The following is a 20,282-nucleotide window of genomic DNA, read 5'->3' on the forward strand; positions in this document are numbered from 1 at the left end:
AAGTCAAAAGAGAAGTTCGACATGAAGAAGTCGGAGGTGAAGCAAGCACAAGCATACCTCAAAGAATAAGACACATGCCCTACAAGGTTGCAAGACTGTGTGATTACATAAGATGATATGGTCAATGAAGAAGGTAAGTTGATACATTATGCTTTCTACGCATATGTTGAACCTGTCAATGCAGCTGGGGCATTAAAAGATTCGAAGTGGATGAAAGCAATGGACGAAGAGTTGAAGTCAATCGAAGTCAACAACACCTGGTCACTTGTCGAATTGCCCTAAGACAAGAAGGCAATCGATGTGAAGTGGGTATACAAGGTGAAGTTGAATCCCAGAGGAGAAGTGACTCGACACAAGGCGAGACTTGTGGCAAAAGGATTTCTTCAAAAAGAAGGAATCGACTTTGATGAAGTTTTTGCACCTGTTACTAGGATCGAAACAATCAGGTTGGTTGTTGGTCTAGCAAAAATGAACAAATGGCAGACGTGCCATATGGATGTGAAATGTGCATTCCTTAATGGCCCCTAAGAAGAAGAAGTTTATATTGCACAACCAATTGGGTTTGTGAAACATGGCGAGAAAGAAAAGTGTAAAGGCTGCATAAAGCCCTGCACGGACTTAAACAAGCTCCAAGAGTTTGGAACAAGAAGATAGATGGATTTCTAAGGGAGAAGGAATTTGTGAAGTGCAAATCTGAACATGGAGTATATGTAAGAAGAAGCAAGAGTGAATTTCTTATACTATGCCTCTGATGACCTGTTGATAACAGGTAGCTGCAAGAAGGAGATCGAAGACTTCAAATGTGATCTCAACAAGGAATTTGAAATGTCATATATGGGTGACATTTCATATTTCCTTGGCATGTAATTCTACAAGAGTGGTAGAGGTTTGATGATGCATCAAAAAAGGTATGCAGGCGAAATACTCAAGAGATTTGAGATGCAAGATTGCAACCCGACTTCGACTCCAGCTGAGCCCAGATTACAACTATCGAAAGATTCAGATGAAGATGATGTTGACCCAACCCAATACAGAAGACTTATTGGGTCACTTTGATACCTTTATCGCACAAGGTCTGACTTAGCATACAGTGTAGGTATGGTGAGTAGGTTCATGCAGAAGCCAAAGATATCACATCTAGCAGCGGCGAAAAGGATATTAAGGTATCTGAAAGGAACTCTCGACTATTACATTTTGTTTCATGTAGCCGATGAAGGAAAAGAATGCAAATTAGTGGGATACACCAATTCAAGTTGGTGTAGTGATGTTGAGGATCGAAAATCCACAGCGGGCTATGTGTTTATGCTAGGTGGTACATCAGTTGCTTGGAGTTCGAGAAATAAGCCAGTAATGGCATTATCATCGTGCGAAGCAGAATACACAACTGCTTCTTTTTGTGCATGTCGAGTAACATGGATGATGAATCTGGTCGAAGAGATAACAACAAAGAGTCATGGAGCAATTACCATGAAGATCGACAGCATGTCAGCTATCAATCTGGCGAAAAATCCGATAGCACATGGTCGAAGAAAGCACATCAAAATAAGGTTACATTATCTTCGAGAGCAGGTAGAAAATGAGAAGATGAATGTGGAACACTGCAGAACTGAGAATCAGATTGCAGACATCATGACGAATGGAGTGCAGGTCGAAGTGTTCAGAAGACTAAGAGCTATGATGAATGTAAATAGCTTAGACATAATGAATTAGGTGGTGTGTTGAGTTGTAATTCCTTATGTCGAAGTAGGTTACTCGACAGAACAAGGAAGTGTCAGACCACTTAGTTTGTTGAGTTGTGTTAGTGTCGAAGTGTCGAAGCATGTTGTTTTATACAGGATTTCGACTTAGATCTATTTTAGTAGTGTTAGCTATTTTGGGCTTTTATAGTTTTGGGTTTTGCCTTGAGGTCCAAGTTAACCTAAATCTATAAATAGAGAGAGTAACCCTTATTTTCGTAATGAAGTGAATAGAGCATTCATAACATTGTATTCACAGTATTTTGCAATTGCAAAATGAATAAGAAGTTTTCCACAATTTATGAGCAGAGAGAAACTCTATAGAATTATATTACTCTTCTCCTTCATCGTTCTTTCTTTGCAGAATTATATTACTCTTCTCCTTCATCGTTCTTTTTTGAAAAAACCAAAATTTAATTGAATGGAAGAATCAATTATGATTATTGTTTTCTTATATTGATAGCAGCTGTAATAATAATGACTTCAAAAATCTAGGTATTTAAAAAGGATATTTCAATTCACTTAATAGACAGAATATGGGGGTTTTTTTACCGAGATAACCCAGTTTTTCGAAAAAATTCCCAAAATAACCCAGTTTTCAGCAAAATTCCCAATCTACCCCACTTTTAGGAGGTGTCTCCAATTTAATTGGCGACTCCTCTTAAAAATTACAAGGAGGCGCCAATTGGATTGGCTAGGGAAGGTGCCCTAGCCAATCCAATTGGCGCCTATGTGTAATTTTTAAGAGGAGTCGCCAATTCAATTGGCGACACCCTTAAAAAAGGCTCAAATGGAAAAACCTTCAACATGAAAGTTGTAGATCTTTTCAAGACAATGAATTTGGACATAAATTTTGCATCATTTGGATTTTTTATGAGAAAGTTATGGGCAGTTGAAGTTGGACTTCTGATTTTTTCAACTGTTATCTGACCTATAATATTTTGTATTATCGCATGTGTTTCTGTTAGAGTTATGAAATTTTGTCCAACATAACAACTGAAGTAGACATCTTAAATTTTCCAATGCACTTGGTCCCACCTCAAAATAATTAAAAATGAATGAGTTAGGTCCTTGCGAACTTGACCCAAAATTAGGGTTTCTGTCAAAACATGTGTATGTGAATTTTTCCAAAAGGGACCAACTTCAAGCCCTTCTGTTTGAATGATAAAAAGCTCAAATGACAAAAACTTCAACATAAAAGTTGTATATCTTTTCAAGATAAAGAATTTGGACTAAAATTTTGCATCATTAGCATTTTTTTGAGAAAGGTATGGGCACCTGAACTTGGACTCTTTGACATTTCAACTGTTATCTGACGTATAATGTTTTGCATTATCCCATGTGTTTCTTTTAGAATTATGAAATTTTGTTCAACATAACATTTGAATTAGACATCTCAAATTTTGCAATGCACTTGGTCCCACCTCAAAATAATTAAAAATGAGTGAGTTAGGTCCTTGCGAACTTGACCCAAAATTAGGGTTTCTGTCAAAACATGTGTATGTGAATTTTGCCAAAAGGGACCAACTTCAAGCCCTTCTGTTTGAATGATAAAACCCTCAAATGACAAAACCTTCAACATAAAAGTTGTACATCTTTTCAAGACAATGAATTTGGACTAAAATTTTGCATCATTTGCAATTTTTTTGAGAAAGGTACTAAAATTCTAAAAAAATTTGCAAATGATGCAAAATTTTAGTCCAAATTCATTGTCTTGAAAAGATGTACAACTTTTATGTTGAAGGTTTTGTAATTTGAGGGTTTTATCATTCAAACAGAAGGGCTTGAAGTTGTTCCCTTTTGGCAAAATTCACATACACATGTTTTGACAGAAACCCTAATTTTGGGTCAAGTTCGCAAGGACCTAACTCACTCATTTTTAATTATTTTGAGGTGGGACCAAGTGCATTGCAAAATTTGAGATGTCTACTTCAAATGTTATGTTGAACAAAATTTCATAATTCTAAAAGAAACACATGGGATAATGCAAAACATTATACGTCAGATAATAGTTGAAATGTCAAAGAGTCCAAGTTCAGGTGCCCATACCTTTCTAAACAAAAATGCAAATGATGCAAAATTTTAGTCCAAATTCTTTATCTTGAAAAGATCTATAACTTTTATGTTAAAGGTTTTGTCATTTGAGGTTTTTATCATTCAAACAGAAGGGCTTGAAGTTGGTCCCTTTTGGCAAAATTCACATACACATGTTTTGACAGAAACCCTAATTTTGGGTCAAGTTCGCAAGGACCTAACTCACTCATTTTTAATTATTTTGAGGTGGGACGAAGTGCATTGCAAAATTTGAGATATCTACTTCAAATGTTATGTTGGACAAAATTTCATATTTCTAAAAGAAACACATGCGATAATGCAAGACATTATAGGTCAGATAACAGTTGAAAAAATCAGAAGTCCAACTTCAACTGCCCATAACTTTCTCATAAAAATTCCAAATTATGCAAAATTTATGTCCAAATTCATTGTCTTGAAAAGATCTACAACTTTCATGTTGGAGGTTTTGCCATTTGAGCCTTTTTTAAGGGTGTCGACAATTGAATTGGCGACTCCTCTTAAAAATTACACATAGGCGCCAATTGGATTGGCTAGGGCACCTGCCCTAGCCAATCCAATTGGCGCCTCCTTGCAATTTTTAAGAGGAGTCGCCAATTCAATTGGAGACACCTCCTAAAAATGGAGTAGATTGGGAATTTTGCTGAAAACTGGGTTATTTTGAGAATTTTTTCGAAAAATTGGGTTATCTCGGTAAAAAAACCGAATATAGGAGTAGTTAAAGTTTTTTATTGCATGTTCATTCATACTCATTTATGTTTAAATATGTCTTATAATATTTAAGAAGATAATCATTTTTAATGTTATATTGTTGGTTTCTACTTTCTTCCCAATCCCCACTTTATGATTATTATAAAATAGATTAGTTTGTTAAATTATTTTTTAAAAAGTTAATTAAAATAATATTAATAATTATTTTATAGTTGTTTTTAAAAATTTTAAACTTAATATACTAATACTACGCATAATAAGCTAATACCTCCAACATATATGTTAATAATTAATTAATCACTATTTATTAATCTAGAAATCATATAATATTTATTTTATTATTTCCTTTATCATATATATATATATATATATATATATATATATATATATATATATATATATATATATATATAAAATTAATTCGGTGACATGATAAAATAAAATATTATATAATATATAAATTAATCATATATCTTATAAAAAATATCATATATCAATATTTTAAAATAAAATTTATTTAAATTTTTAATTTAATTTTAAATAAATTATTATAAAGAAGTGACTTCGAGTGCTAAAAAAATGAGAATTAAAACTCCCTCCGGTAACTATTATAAAAAAAACTTAAATATTGATTATTATCATAAACAAAATAATTAATTTTTAATCTTTAGTTCAAAAATATAAAAACTTTAATTTAATTAAAAAATATTTAATATAGATAATTTATTCATCAATTATAACTAAAAATATTATAATAAATTTTACTTTGTTTTGTTTGTACATAAAATCAAAAAAATTAATTATATTTAACGAATTTTTTTAATTGATACGAAAATAATTACTTTTGATTATAATTACATTTTAAGTATTGTATTTTAATTGTGTAAGTTTACTTTATAGCAGTACTAACTGCCTATTGCAATCCAAAGCAGTGAATTCTGTTGCAGCGGCACCAGAAAAATTTGCACCGCTGAGTCAATAACTAAAGCATGATGAGGTGTAAGAATGAAGTGTTCGATAAGCATGCATGTCGAAGAATGTCCACGTTTCATGAACTCACATTCATCGTGTCCACCGTTCAACCTTCTCTCCATTTCTATAAACCCCCACGTATCAAAGCAATCTCCATTCTCCTCGTAACAAACTCACTTCACCTAACATGGCAAACCCAAATTCCTACTGTTTCTCTCTTCTATCCGTCTTGCTCCTCTTCACGTCTGCATGCTCAGCGCGCCAACTGCCACGTCAGCCAAGCGAGCTCTACGAGTGCCAGCTCGATACCATCCATGCACGGGAACCCGACAACCGTTATGACTCCGAAGCTGGTTTCACCGAAACCTGGGATTCTACCCGCCCTGACCTACGTTGTGCTGGTGTTTCTGTTCTCAAACGCACCATCAATCCTAATGGCCTGAATTTACCATCTTACGTTGCATATCCTGAGCTCCATTTCGTAGAACAAGGTCAAGTTCTAGTTACTTCATTAATTTCTCTTTTGATGTATTTCTAATATATGCATCCTTCATGCACAGGAATGGGAGTGCTGGGAATGGCGATTCCTGGTTGTGCTGAGACATATGAAGAGCCACAATGGGAAAGAAGAGGAAGGCCACAACTACAACAGGACCGTCACCAAAAGGTTCGTTACGTGAAACAGGGTGACCTTATCGCTATCCCCCCTGGAGTTCCTTACTGGACTTACAATTACGGTAATACCCCGCTCGTTATCGTCAGTCTCCTCGATACTTCAAACAAACTAAACCAACTCGATCAAGTCCCGAGAGTAAGTAAATTATTCACTCACGTCACACATTAATATAATATAAGTACGATTTTGTTGATAAATTTGTTCGTGTGGTGGTGACTGCAGAGATTTTATCTTGGTGGGAATCCAGAAGTAGAGCACTCTGTAAAACAGAGTGGAAGAAAGCATGGTGATGAAGACACTAACAACATGTTCAGTGGCTTTGATTCGCGTTTCTTAGGTGAAGTTTTGAAAGTGAAAGAAAGTATAATTAGGAAGCTTCAATCTCCGGAAGATGGACAAGGGAAGCACCAAATTATACACGTGAAAGGAGGTCTTAGCCTTATAAGACCACCTTTGGAACCAGAAATAAGATCAGAAGAAGAGAAAACACGCCGAAAGCGTGAAGAAAAAGTAGTAGAGGAAGAAGAAGAAGAAGTTGTTGAAGATGAGCCTGGTAAACGAGAACATCGTGAATGGCGAAAAGAGACAAGAAAACAAAAAGAAGGTGAAAGTGAAGGAGAAGGAGAAGAAGCTGAAGTGGTAAAAGAGAAAGAAACAAAAACAAAAGAGCATCGTCGTCACCACGGTGAAAGAGAAAGTAGTAGACATGGTGAGAGAAGACAAGAGGAAGAAGAAGAAGATGTGAAGGAAGAGAAACAAACACGAACAACAACTAAAGAACGCGAGGGACAGAAAGGTAATTTCCTGGAGGAAACCGTTTGTACATTAAAGCTTCACGAGGACCTCGCTGGTTCTTCACAGGCCGACGTATTTAACCCAAGAGCCGGTCGCATAACATCAGTCAACAGTTTGACTCTTCCGGTTCTCAAGTTGCTTCACCTCAGTGCCCAATGGGTTAAACTCTACAAGGATGGTATATTTATGCCGCACTGGAACATGAACGCGAACAGCGTGATGTACGTAACGAGAGGGAGAGGAAAGGTTCAAGTGGTGAATAGCGAGGGAAAATCGGTGTTCAATGGAGAGGTGAGAAGGGGGAAATTGTTGGTGGTGCCACAGAATTTTGCGGTGGCTGAACAAGCAGGGAATGAGGGGTTGGAGTATGTAGTTTTTAAGACGAATGATAGAGCTGAGATGAATACACTGGTAGGACGTGATTCTGCGATTAGTGCTACCCCTGCGGAAGTTCTTGGTCATGTTTTTGGTCTTAGTCCACAGGAAGTGAATGAGCTTAAGAATAATCGGAATGAGGGCGTTTTGGCTACTCCTGATTCTCGAATCCAGGATGATTTCATTGAAATGGTGTAATGTAATCTTATGTTGTAAGTTGTTACTGCTATATTATGTAAAATAAAGGAAGAACTTTGAAGTAACATGTAAAATAAAGGAAGAACTTTGTGTAACAGAAGATAACACGAATAAATTTTGGAGTTTTTGATGTCAGAAACTCTATTTTTGGGCAAATATTAATGTATTAAAAAAATTCACATTCCTTCACTCCATTGAAAATAGACGTCAGTGCCTGCGTCTCATTATCTGAAGTTGTTAAATTATTTGTATTTTAAATTTTGTTAAATTATTTGTATTTTAAATTTAAATTTAAATTTAAATTACGAAATAATAAGGATATTATTATATTATTATAGGAAAGAGTTTTTTATATTAAATAAATCAGAAAAAATAGGTTAATATTTATTTTGGGAAATAATAATATAACAAATTTTTTAATATTTTAAAAAATAAATAAAGGGTTGCTTTAGTGTATTTAGTTATTTAGTTTGGATATTTCTCAATATCAATATAGCAATACAGTGTTTATGTATTTCATCTCTCTACATGATCCATGTATGCGTTGTCATATTGGTTATGTTATTTTTTTTTTAATTATTTAAGATGTATATAAAATTGTTATTGTTATGTATTATCAAACATGTTGGATTAATTTTCTACTCCTTCAATTTTGTGATAACACGGTAATGTTTAAATATAATTTGAATTTTTCAGATTCCAAAAATGAAATTTCGATTCAATTTGGGACGATAATGGGTGAAGAATGGGGTGCAAAAAAGATGAAATTTTATGGTTGTTCTTCTACTATAATGACTTTTTGCGCAATTGATATTGAATTTGTCCCATCTAACCAATTCATATTCATTTAGGGTTCGTTTTCTACTCAACCGAATACCGAAAATATGAATATATTTTTACAAAATTTAAGCAATCCTATATCCCAATTTGTAGTTAAACTTTCAATTTTAGAATTTCAATTTTTTTTACTCAATAAATCAATTAATTACATCTTAAATAGAGTGATACTTATAAGAATCTGTATATGTTTTAGATGTTGAGAATAGATGATGATAGAATGTGATTATGTATACGGGTAATTGATGGAAAACTTTCATTAAATTGTAGAGATTATTCATGTTGATTATATACGCTGATTGTAAATCAATTGATTATATATATATATATATATATATATATATATATATATATATATATATATATATATATATATATATATATATATATATATATATATATTAGAATTTATAATTTGGTATTAATATTATGTTTATGTCATTTATAATTTTTGAATTTCAGTAACGAAACTGCAATGGAGATCATTTGGGATATGGTGTTTGAGATTGGTGAATGTTCAGTTAAGAGAAAAAAGTGTGCGAAGAAATGTCGTACTGGTAACATCTCTGCTATGAAAACTGCGAATATCGCTCAAATTACCAATGTTGCTGCTGTTGTAAATGAACCCACAAACAATGGAAAAATTGTTATTTAGTATATTAAGGAAGAAGTTGTTGATACTGCAGATGCTAATAGATTTATGAAGGAGAACGAAATGCATGCTGAAAAGTGTGTTGCAAAGGAAAACTATGTTGGCAATAAGAAATCTGTTGGAAAATTTGTGGATAAGAAAGATAAATTTGTTAATGTTTTTGGGTAGTTCTGAAACTTTAGGTTAGTAGTTTTTGGGAAATTAGTGTACTATGGTTTTTTTATATGACTTTAAGTTTGTTTTGGATTTACAATGTTCTATTTTTTCGTTTATATTTAGTATCCTTCTGTACGAATGAAAAACAATCACATTGAAAAAAAGTAGATTTCATTGCAAATCGCATGTCTGAAATACTTAATTAGTAGTAAATGTCAAATGAATAAAAATGTTAATCATTGTTGTTGCAATTGACAAATGACATACGAAATTGATAAATAGATAATTGTTAATGTTTGAATGTGCAGATGTTAACAAATTTATGAAGAAGAAGGAAACGCATGTTGAAAAGTGTGTTGCAAATAAAAAACATGTTGGCAAGAAGAAATCTATTGGAAAATCTGTGGATAAGAAAGATAAACAAAAATTTGTAGAGAATACACGGGTCTCAAATTAATTTACTGAATAATTGGTCATGGGGGCTAAACAATATTCTTGAAAGAGCCACATAGAAAATGCAAAAACCTACGCAACTAATGTTATGGTAAGAACATATTTGAATTTGATCTATTGTGTTATATTTCGAAAGGGTTTATAACTTGGAGTGTTGTGCAATTGATATTTATGCAGCATTTTTCAAGAACAATAGCAAAAACGTGTCTTAGAACAAATCTATCTGAGATCAAAGTCGTTGATATAGAAGAAACCAAAATATTCAAATGTCAGGTTCACACTACAAAAAGGAAGAACGAACCAAGTGCCTATGAAAAGTACATGTCTTTAGGATAGTATGAATTTGCAAAGAGCAAAAACCCATGTGATGGCGATACCTTGGTCTGGAGTATGTTGTGTTTTTCTCCCTCTGTGTATGTAAAATTGCAGAGGAGTTGATGGGCAACTGTAATATCGGATTTGGAGTCTATGGTGATTATGACATGGAGTTCTAACATGTCGTGGATGGTCTGTTTTTGAGTTTATGTATATAAACTTTGATGTAATTTTGGAATGTCTGAACCAAATTATAATTAGTACCTTAATGATATTGGTATTTATGTATTTTGATAGGAAACTTGGTAATTTTAATGTAGAAGCTGCATTATGTGTTTTATTTCATGTAAATGTGTATTTTACATGTTACATTTATAATTTTGATGATTTGAAGTTGAACAGACAAAAAATTAAAATGAGTTAGTTTTGCAAACAGACAATACATATGATATCACCTATAAATATATCAATAAATATTGCATATGATGTTTGTTATAGAACCATTTTAAGGGGTATTGTATTGCTCAAACTCATTAATTAGGCGTGCAGGCTGAAATCCATGTCTAAGTCCATTTACACTTTGATATATAATGTAAGGATTAGAGTATTCATATCATCGTTTTTCTATCATTTGAATTATAGAAAGGAATATATGTTTGATAACATCTCTGAAATGTATGCTTCTGACAGGTATGTATGACTTTCACATCATCAATCTTTTATGATTGGAACTAAGATTGATTTTTCTGAAAATTCCTCTATTACGAATATCTAATAATTAAACATAGTTGAAATTTAATTTTATTTGTAATTATAGTAAATCAAATTATTAATGTTATTACAACTACAATAATGAAGACATGAGGGCACATGTATTCAAGTTTAAAAAAATATTTTGAAGAAGACCAAGATAAAAAAAAGAAAGCTCTAATAAAAGAGGGTTGGATTAATAAGGACGAAAAAACACACGATGTTAGCAATGATTGCAAGTGGGATATACCGTGATAGAAGCAAATAAGTCTGGGAAATATATGTTGGTTATTGTCTTGGCACTCAAATTGCTTGACTGTAATTTTATCGTATTTAACGATTTTATGTAAATGTGTTTTCTTCATTTTTGCAGCATATCCCAATGAACATATCAAAGTAATGCTTTGGTGAAAAGCAAGATGCGATAAAGATAATCGACATAGAAGATTGGAAAGGTTATAATTGTGTTATTCATATAGCTCGACGAGATTCATATGAGAAGAATATTCCACATGGATGGTACAAATTTTCCAAGGAGAAGAAGCTTGAAGTCGGGAATATGTTATATTTTAGCATGAGTCTTATGGAAGATTATATGTTTGTTGATGTAATAAGGGGTTAATCTATGTTATTTGATTTAAAAGATTTGAATGCAAGTAATTGTTCTGAGAGGATTTTAACTTCAAAGTTGTTATAAGTACAAGTTGTTATTGTATTGATCAGTATAAGCAACTCAATGTTGTTGATGCAACAATATTATGCAACATGATATGGTTTAGTTGCTGATGTTTGACTATTTGTAGTGTGTACATGAATTATTACAGACTGTATGCATGACTTATCAATGATACTGCTAGAAAACAATCTTGATCATTACATCCAGTTGATAAAAAATAGAACTGATATGATATATAACTACACAATATATTTATTGTTAAGACTAAAAGAACCATTCATTCCTTTTAAAATAAAACTTCAGTAAATCCTAATTCGGTTACCATTAATCTAACAATGTGGTACATATTAACCCTGTCATTTTTCAGTTGATCTAATTGTAAACATTGTAACAAAATTCGAAATCCAAGCAAAGTCCAAAATGTTAATCAAATCATGATTAATGACTATGACTAGTTTAATGCACACATTAACTACAACAAAGATTGAAATAAATAAGACATTGTAGACAGGATAATCTTACTTGTTGCCTCTGCTTCTTCTTATGATAACTCATTACGGGTCAAATATCGAACGATATGTATCATTCAACCCTGGTATTACTCAATGTCATAACTTCCTCAACCTCTGTGCTTGGTGGTTCTGTGGTGTCTTGAACTACCATATCCTCCACACATACCTACATGTGTCGCCCTATTGGTAAAACGAATACCATGCCCATTTGTCTTTGGTATGTAGCAGCCACTTTTTTAAATCCGAAAGGTATCACTTATAATAACAATTATTCATGTTCGCCATGAATGTCATTTCGGCAGTGTTGTATCTCAAAAAATATGATCCCTCGCGATGGTCACAAAAAAAAATGATTCGAACAGAGTCTCCACTGAACTTTATTTATTTCAATGAAGGAATAGGAAAATATCGATAAAACCTCTTAAAAATAGAATAATGGTCGTCGCAACCATATTCGGGTTCGGGAGTCGATTACATAAGGGGTATTAGCACCCCTCACGTCTGTTGTACTCAACGAGAACCTTTTAGTTAAAACTTGTGATTTGAATGTTAGCTAAATGTTATTGGATTTCTTCGAGTGAATAAAATATTGAAAATAGAAATGAAAGGAAACCTCAAAAGGGGAAAATGAGGTTTTTTTATTAGTATGCTCGCCAAGATCTCGCAATCTCGTGCCTACGTATCCTTATAGTGCAATAAGGAAGTCAGAGCCTTCGTAGTTCAGGGTAGCCAAGAGTGTTGGTTGGTTGATTTTAATGGACGAATATTTAGGTCGCATTCTAATGGTTAAACATTAACTTGTTTGCTCGCGGATGGGAGACTTAACGTTTGTTTATTTTGCGGTAGAAGGGATCCTGTTTGATTGTGTTCTAGCAGTTTAAAAATTTAGTTGTAGGCTCCCGCATGAGAGGCTTAGCGTTTTTTGTACACACGTTAGAAAGGACTAAATAATGTCTATTTGTGAAAAGGCTTTCAATCACACGGGGGCGAGAAAAGAAGTTTGATTGGTTAAAGTTTGTTAGGGTTGATTTGAACACTTGCCTAGATCACATTCTAACGGTAAAACATGACTTGCTTACTTGCGACAGAGGCTTAAGCGCAAGTTTGTATGCATTAGAAAGGATTAGATAAGTGTACTCTTGTGAAAAAAATTCAATCGCACAGGGCGAGAGGTTATAGGTTTGATATGTTGTATGATTTTTCGGAGGAATGACGAATGCTTGGTAAGAATGAAACGTGGGTCTGGAGCCAATTGATTGAGATATTGCTGGAATGCTAGACTCCAACAATATCTTTTTCATTCAATATATTTAAGAAATTGTTTGATGGACGATGAACATTCAAAAGATTGTTCAAAGGTTCCACCAGAATGCTAGACTCAAATGATCCTTATTTTGTCCAAGTTTTTAAGTTAAGTATTTTAGAAACGAAAAGAGTGAATGAAAAGCTAACCTAAGACGTGTGCCTCGAGAGAAATCATTCAAGGATTCAAGGAATGCAAAACTCCAAGGATCCATTTCTTTCGTATTTGATTAAGAAAATAGGGTTGCACTAAACTTAATCGGGAGAAAATATTTGAATCGGAACAAAAAAGATTTAATTGGATTTAGATCAATATTCTTGATGTTGGACAATTTTTTTAGAATAGAGTCATAATTATTTATTTTATTATTTAATCAACATTAGCATATATTTAATTTTGCAATAAAGAAATAAATAAATAACAATTAATCAAATAACAAAATAAATGATGAAAGCAATTTGGAAATTATGACTTTATATTTATTTATTCAATCTTAATAAACATTTACTTAGATAATTAATAATAATCAAAATAATAAATAATTTAAAAAAATTAAATAAATAAGTAAACATAAAAAATAATAATAATAAAAGAAATAATGGAAGGAATATTTTTTAGAGCTATCTAGTATAGGTTCATCAATTAACCATTAATCAAAGTTAATATCATTATTAAGATACAAACAAATAGTTAGAAAAAATCAACCTCAATGACCTAAAACAGTGAGCAAGAACGCAGCAAAAATGGGGTGTTAAAGGCAATTCGATCCATCCCAAAGGTCCACAATCAAGTTAGAAAACACAAGCATAAAGGGGTGTACATAGTAATGGGCTTAATTTTCTAAAGAATAATCAGACCAAATAGTCAAGTTCCACCAAACCTAGTTAAACCAATAACTTATAAGAAATGAAATAAAAACATAAACAACAAGGAGGCATCGCCTCTCCCAAAGATAAAGACCGAAAGTGGATCTCTTTTAATCTTAACTTTTTCAAACTTTTTAAAAAAATACAAGTCTTTGAAAGACAAAATTCCTTCTCATCATTCTCACATATGGTAATAAAAATACAAGTCTTAGAAAGACAAAATTCCTTCTCATCATTCTCACATATGGTAATAAAAATACAAGTCTTTGAAAAACAAAATTCCTTCTCATCATTCTCACATATGGTAATAAACATATGGTAATACAACACACTTTTAAATTAACATAAACATATGGTAATAAAAAAACAAAACTCCTTCTCATCATTCTCACATCTCCCGTCCTCATGTTTACTGCAAGTGATAATAATAAAAAAAAATGAGAGTCGAAGTGCACTGGAGATTCACATCGTTCATGAAACAAACATAAATTCAATGGCAAAAAATCAAATCCTTTAAAAAACCCTAAACAAATAACACAAATATGTCATGAATTCAAAAGGTTATCGCGGAGAATCTGAAAATTTTACGTAGAAGTGCTGCAACGTATGATACATCATCGGAAAAGTGGTTGGCGTGCAGTTGCAGAGTGTTATGTTATTGCCTAGTGTTATTGAAGTTTTGTCCGTGATTAACATAGGATACGGAGGTGGAGATCGTGTTGATGATGATAATTTTAATGTCTGCTGTAAATCAGTGCGACAAAATCAGTTGCTTGGGTGGTGTTTAAGTATGGAGTTGTCTTGCACGGTTTGGTTCATGGATGTGGAAAGGGTTATTTGTGCGATAAGTCAACGATGATTTGTAGATTCGGTGGTTGTGATGTTGTTTCGCGGTTGTTACTTGTGTTTTTGGTGGTTGTGAGCATGCTATTACATGGTCATGGAGGGAAGATCATGGGTGGATGAGGAGTTTGACGGGTATTTAGAGTTTCGGTGAAGTTGATGCAAATCAGAGGGAGTATGTTCGATGGTGGTTTGTGTGAAAGGAGGGTATGAAGGAGATGAGGTTTTGTGGATAGTTATGGACGGTATATGGGAGAATCTAGTTGCAGGAGGGTGAAATGGTTGTGTTAAGGTTGTGTAGGTTGGTGGTGGTAAGGGCGATGCCGATTGTGAAGGTTGGTGGTAGAGTTTGGTGGATAGTTTAAGGGTGGTCTGGTGGGACTGTTTGTTTTCAGTGGTGGTGGTGAAATTGGTTTCACATTATGATTTGGGTTGTTGTCGTTAGTTGTTTCATGAATCTAAGATGGGAGAAGATTATTTGTGGTTTTTCTCTGTAAAGTAAGCGAGAGGACGTTCTTTTTGCTGAAGAATAATGGTCAATCCCTTCAAAATGTGAGGGAGTCGTCTCCTTATGAGAGAATTCATTTTTCTTTATTTCAGATTTTCAAAAAATTTAAAATATGTCATCAATGCCATGTGGAAGCTCCTCATCGATGGGAGTATTGTGAGAGAAGGGGAATCCTAGAGTGTGCCGGCAGCGTGACTTATCAATGCTGAGAGTTTCCAAATTTCATTATTTATTTTTGGTTAAATTTTTCTTTTTGTTATTTTTTATGGAATGATAGAAATTGACAAGGATAGTAAATATGAGCTCTTGACAAATTTTGAAATAATGGTCTGGATCAGATCAAAGAAACACACATTGCTAACCAACTTAAAAATGTCTAGAATGTCATTTTTAGAAGCTTTAATTGATAAAAACAATTTAAATTAATTAAATCAACTAAAAATCACACCTCTTAAAATATACACAATAAAATTAAGATAAAGACATGGAATTTTTTTTTTTTTTTTGAATATTTTGACGAAAGAATAAAAATAAAATGATCGAATATGAATAAAAATCGAGCTCAAAAGTGCGCGAAAAAATTAAAATGAATGCACTAAAATTATCAACGTGAAATAAACTTCTCGGAAACATACAATCTTTGATCAAATTTTAAAGTAGAAAATGTTCGGTTGAAGAGGCTCAGGTTGTACAAAATGTGATTGAAAAAGTAGTCGAAAAATAAAACGAGCACGGCAGGTTAAACAAAGCGAAACATAGATTAATAAAACTTACGTCTACTGGCCCGTCTTTAAGTTTTTTTGCCCGCTAATTTTACGTGCATTTAAGAAACGATTCAATCGGTCTGTCTGTAGATCCGAAAATTTATTCTAGTTGACATTTTAGGCATTATATGTGATGAAAGGAATTTCATGTTATACAGGTGATGCAAAGCAAAAATAAAGTCAAATGCATGATGATTTTAAAATGTCACAACAAAATTGGGGTATGACAACTGCCCATATTTAATTACCTTGAACCAGAAGATATGAATGACACTGGTCTTCGTACATTCGTGGTGGAAAATAATTAAATACGAAAAGACCTTGAATTTTGTCCTTAGACATGTAGGGATGTAATGCAAAGGTAAAATGCAGTGAGATAATCAATAAAAGAAATGAAACAAACTGGACTTTATGAGAATTGTAAGAACAATATCTTTCATGATATAATCAAGACTTTCCAAGGATGGACTGAAATCCCAATTGTACCTAAGATTTTTTTGAAAAATAGCGGGGTAGTGTCTTGAACAGAACACATGAGATTCCCTGACGATCAACGAAGCAGTATCTTATATGATATAATCGAGATATTCCAACAAGGGAATGATACTTCAATCGTATCTAAGATTCTTCGAGGATACTAGAGCAGTATCTCAAATAAAAGCTTATGAGATTCTCCAAATCAATGAAGCAGTATCTTATATGATATAATCGAGATATTCCAACAAGGGAATGATACTTCAATCATATCTAAGATTCTTCAAGGATACTAGAGTAGTATCTCAAACAAAAGCTTATGAGATTCTCCAAATCAACGAAGCAGTATCTTATATAATCTAATCGAGATATTCCAATAAGGAAATGATACCTCAATGGTATCTTTAAGATTATCCAAAGATACTAGAGAAGAAAAAAATAAAAGCTTATGAGACTCCCCAAGGATCAACGAAGCAATATTTTATATGATATAATCGAGATATTCCAACAAGGGAATGATACCTCAATCGTATCTTTAAGATTCTCCAAAGATACTATAGCAAATAAAAATAAAAGCTTATGAGACTCTCCAAGGATCAACGAAGTAGTATCTTATACGATATAATCGAGATATTCCAACAAGGGAATGATACCTCAATCGTATCTTTAAGATTCTCCGAAGATACTAGAGATACTATTCTAACAACACTTATGAGATTCTCTGAATCAACTAAGTAGTACCTTATATGATATAATAGAGATATTCCAATAAGGGAATGATACATGAATCATATCTTTAAGATTCTCCAAAGATACTAGAGAAGTATCTCTAATAACGCTTATGAGATTCTCTGTCTCAACGAAACAGTATCTTATATGATATAATTGAGATATTCTCGCAATGGAATGGTACCTCAATCGTATCTAAGAGTCTCTGAGGATACTAGAGCAGTATCTCTAACAAAACTAATGAGACTCTCTGAGGATCCACGAAGCAGTACCTTATATGATATAATCAGGATATTCCAATAATGGAATGATACCTCAATCATATCTTAAGATTCTCCGAGAATACTAGAGCAGTATCTAAAACAAAAGCCAATGAGATTCTCTGAATCAACGAAGCAATATCTTATATGATATAATCGAGAAATTCCAATAATGGAATGATACCTCAATCGTATCTAAGATTCTTCGAGAATACTAAAGCAATATCTCTAACAACGCTTATGAGATTCTCTGTCTCAATGAAGCAGTATCATATATGATAAAATTGAGATATTCCAACAATGGAATGATACCTCAATTGTATCCAAGATTCTTCGAGGATACTAGAGCAACATCTCTAACAACACTAATGAGACTCTCCGAGGATCCATAAAGAAGTACCTTATATGATATAATCGAGATATTCCAATAATGAAATGATACCTCAGTCGTATCTTAAGATTCTCCGAGAATACTAGAGAAATATCTCAAACAAAAGCCAATGAGATTCCCTGAATCAACAAAGAAATATCTTATATGATATAATCGAGAAATTCCAATAATGGAATGATACCTCAATCATATCTAAGATTCTTCGAGAATACTAGAGCAGTATCTCTAACAAAGCTTATTTGTTAGGGAAAATAGTTCATAAAATACTTCCTTTAGAGGAGGTTTACTATCAAAGCTCTGCAGGAGAAAAGCTCATAAGAGGCTTTTTAGGATAACCATTGCTTGGGGAGCAACAATAGCGAATATGCTGGGGAATATCATTACCAACCATAATGTTGAAGAATGACTTGCTGGGAAATAATTCCATGAGCACATGCGAGGTAAGCATACCACCGACTTGAATAAGGATTGTCCTAGATACATGTGATTGACCCTGGATCCTGAATTATGTTATTTATGATTTTTGTGTTTGATGTTCCAATTTGGATGGAAATTCCATGCATGTAATGATGCATGAAGATGCATGTAGGATGCAATTGATGGGGATTTTTAGATGTGCATGTAGGAATGCGAATGTTTTTGTTTATTTTTTATGAAGCTTCCCATTCCGGAGAGAACACTATGCATAGGTATGTTGATCATTAATAGGGTTGTGTTTTTGACATTTTCCATTTCGGCGGGAAATTTATGCATGAAGTGATGCGTGCGGGAATGCAACTGGGTAAGTGGACCTTTTTTGGTAGGGATTTATTTTTGTTTCCAATGAGAGATTATTGAGGGATATCATTATCAAAGGATTGATGTCATCATCAAAGGGTTGACGGAGAAGGATTATCATTATCAAAGGGTTGATAGAAATAATTATAAATGACATATCATCCCCAAAAGGTTGATGGAAAGAACTTCACTAGAGAGTGACATCATCAAAGGGTTGACAAAAATGATTAATTAGGGAATATCATCATCAAAGGGTTGATGGCATCATCAAAGAGTTGATGGAAATGGCTTTACTATGGAGTGACATCATCAAAAGGTTGATGGAAAGGATTTATATAGGTAACATCATTGTCAAAGGATTGACGGAAAAAGATTATTATCATTAAATGGTTGACGGAAATAAACTTCACTAAGGAGTGACATCGTCAAAGGGTTGACAGAAAGGATTATAAAGAATATATCATCATCAAAGGGTTGATGTAAAGAGCTTCACTAAGGAGTGACATCATCAAAGGGTTGATGAAAAAAAATTATCATCGTCAAAGGGTTGATGGGAAGAACTTCACTAGGGAGTGACATCGTCAAAGGGTTGACAGAAAAAAGATCAATTTAAGTAATATCATCGTCAAAGGGTTGACGGAAAAGAATTATATAGGTAATATTATCATCAAAGGGTTAATGGAAAGGACTTCACTATGGAGCGACATCATCAAAGGGTTGACTGAAAGGAATGTGTTATGTATGCATGTGGTGCATGTTAATGAAAACTTCTCGTTTTAGCGAGAGAGCTTTTTTTATATGAAACTTCATGTTTCGTCGGGAAAGTTATGCATGTATGTTGTATGCAATGAATGTGGAAATGCAAGCAGATGATTGAGTTTTGGTTTGGTCTCCCTTTTTCGAAGGTGAGATCTTTGGGTACCAATGTTGATTGGATTTGGTTTTATGAAGATGCCAGTGTCGCTACTAGGATTTCACGATAATGAGATCGGGACTAAAGAGATATCAAAGAGAGGCAAAATTAAAAGAGTCGCCACTGAATTTTATTTGTCTGCCTCTACCAAAGAGGCAAGGGGAAATAGTCGATAAAACCCTCAAAAATATGTAGGTTCGGGAAGCACTAAAAGGGGATAAAGAATCGGTTTCGCAACCGAGATTTGGGTTCGGAAGTCGATTATATAAGGAAAAGGTATTAGCACCTCTCACATCCATCATACTCCACGGGAACCATTTGGGTTGTTTACATATGCGAGGATTTATCTCGTTTATTATTTTATTTTCAAAAAGAATGTGCGAAAGAGGGGGTGTTTTTGTTATTATAGTGCTCGCCAAGGACCGGGGCCCTTGTGCCTACGTATCACTCATTTGGGGATGAGGAATCAGAGCTATGTAGTTTGGAGTAGAAAAAGTTTGTGTGTTGGTTGATTTTACCTTTGAGAAAAGGGCTTTCAGGATGATGCCCTAAGGCGCAAAAGTGAGT

General features: G+C 33.4%; 1 protein-coding gene across 1 annotated transcript; it reads left to right on the plus strand.

The window, feature by feature from the left end:
- Nucleotides 1-5,635: 5,635 nt before the first annotated feature.
- Nucleotides 5,636-7,692, plus strand: LOC127126047 (conglutin alpha 2). The gene is made up of 3 exons (XM_051054902.1): nt 5,636-5,983; nt 6,053-6,303; nt 6,391-7,692. Exons 1-3 carry the CDS (start codon nt 5,680-5,682, stop codon nt 7,534-7,536), a joined length of 1,701 nt encoding a protein of 566 aa, XP_050910859.1. The 5' UTR covers nt 5,636-5,679; the 3' UTR covers nt 7,537-7,692.
- Nucleotides 7,693-20,282: the final 12,590 nt, after the last annotated feature.

Source organism: Lathyrus oleraceus, chromosome 3, assembly GCF_024323335.1.
Source record: "Lathyrus oleraceus cultivar Zhongwan6 chromosome 3, CAAS_Psat_ZW6_1.0, whole genome shotgun sequence".
Lineage (NCBI taxonomy): Eukaryota > Viridiplantae > Streptophyta > Magnoliopsida > Fabales > Fabaceae > Lathyrus > Lathyrus oleraceus.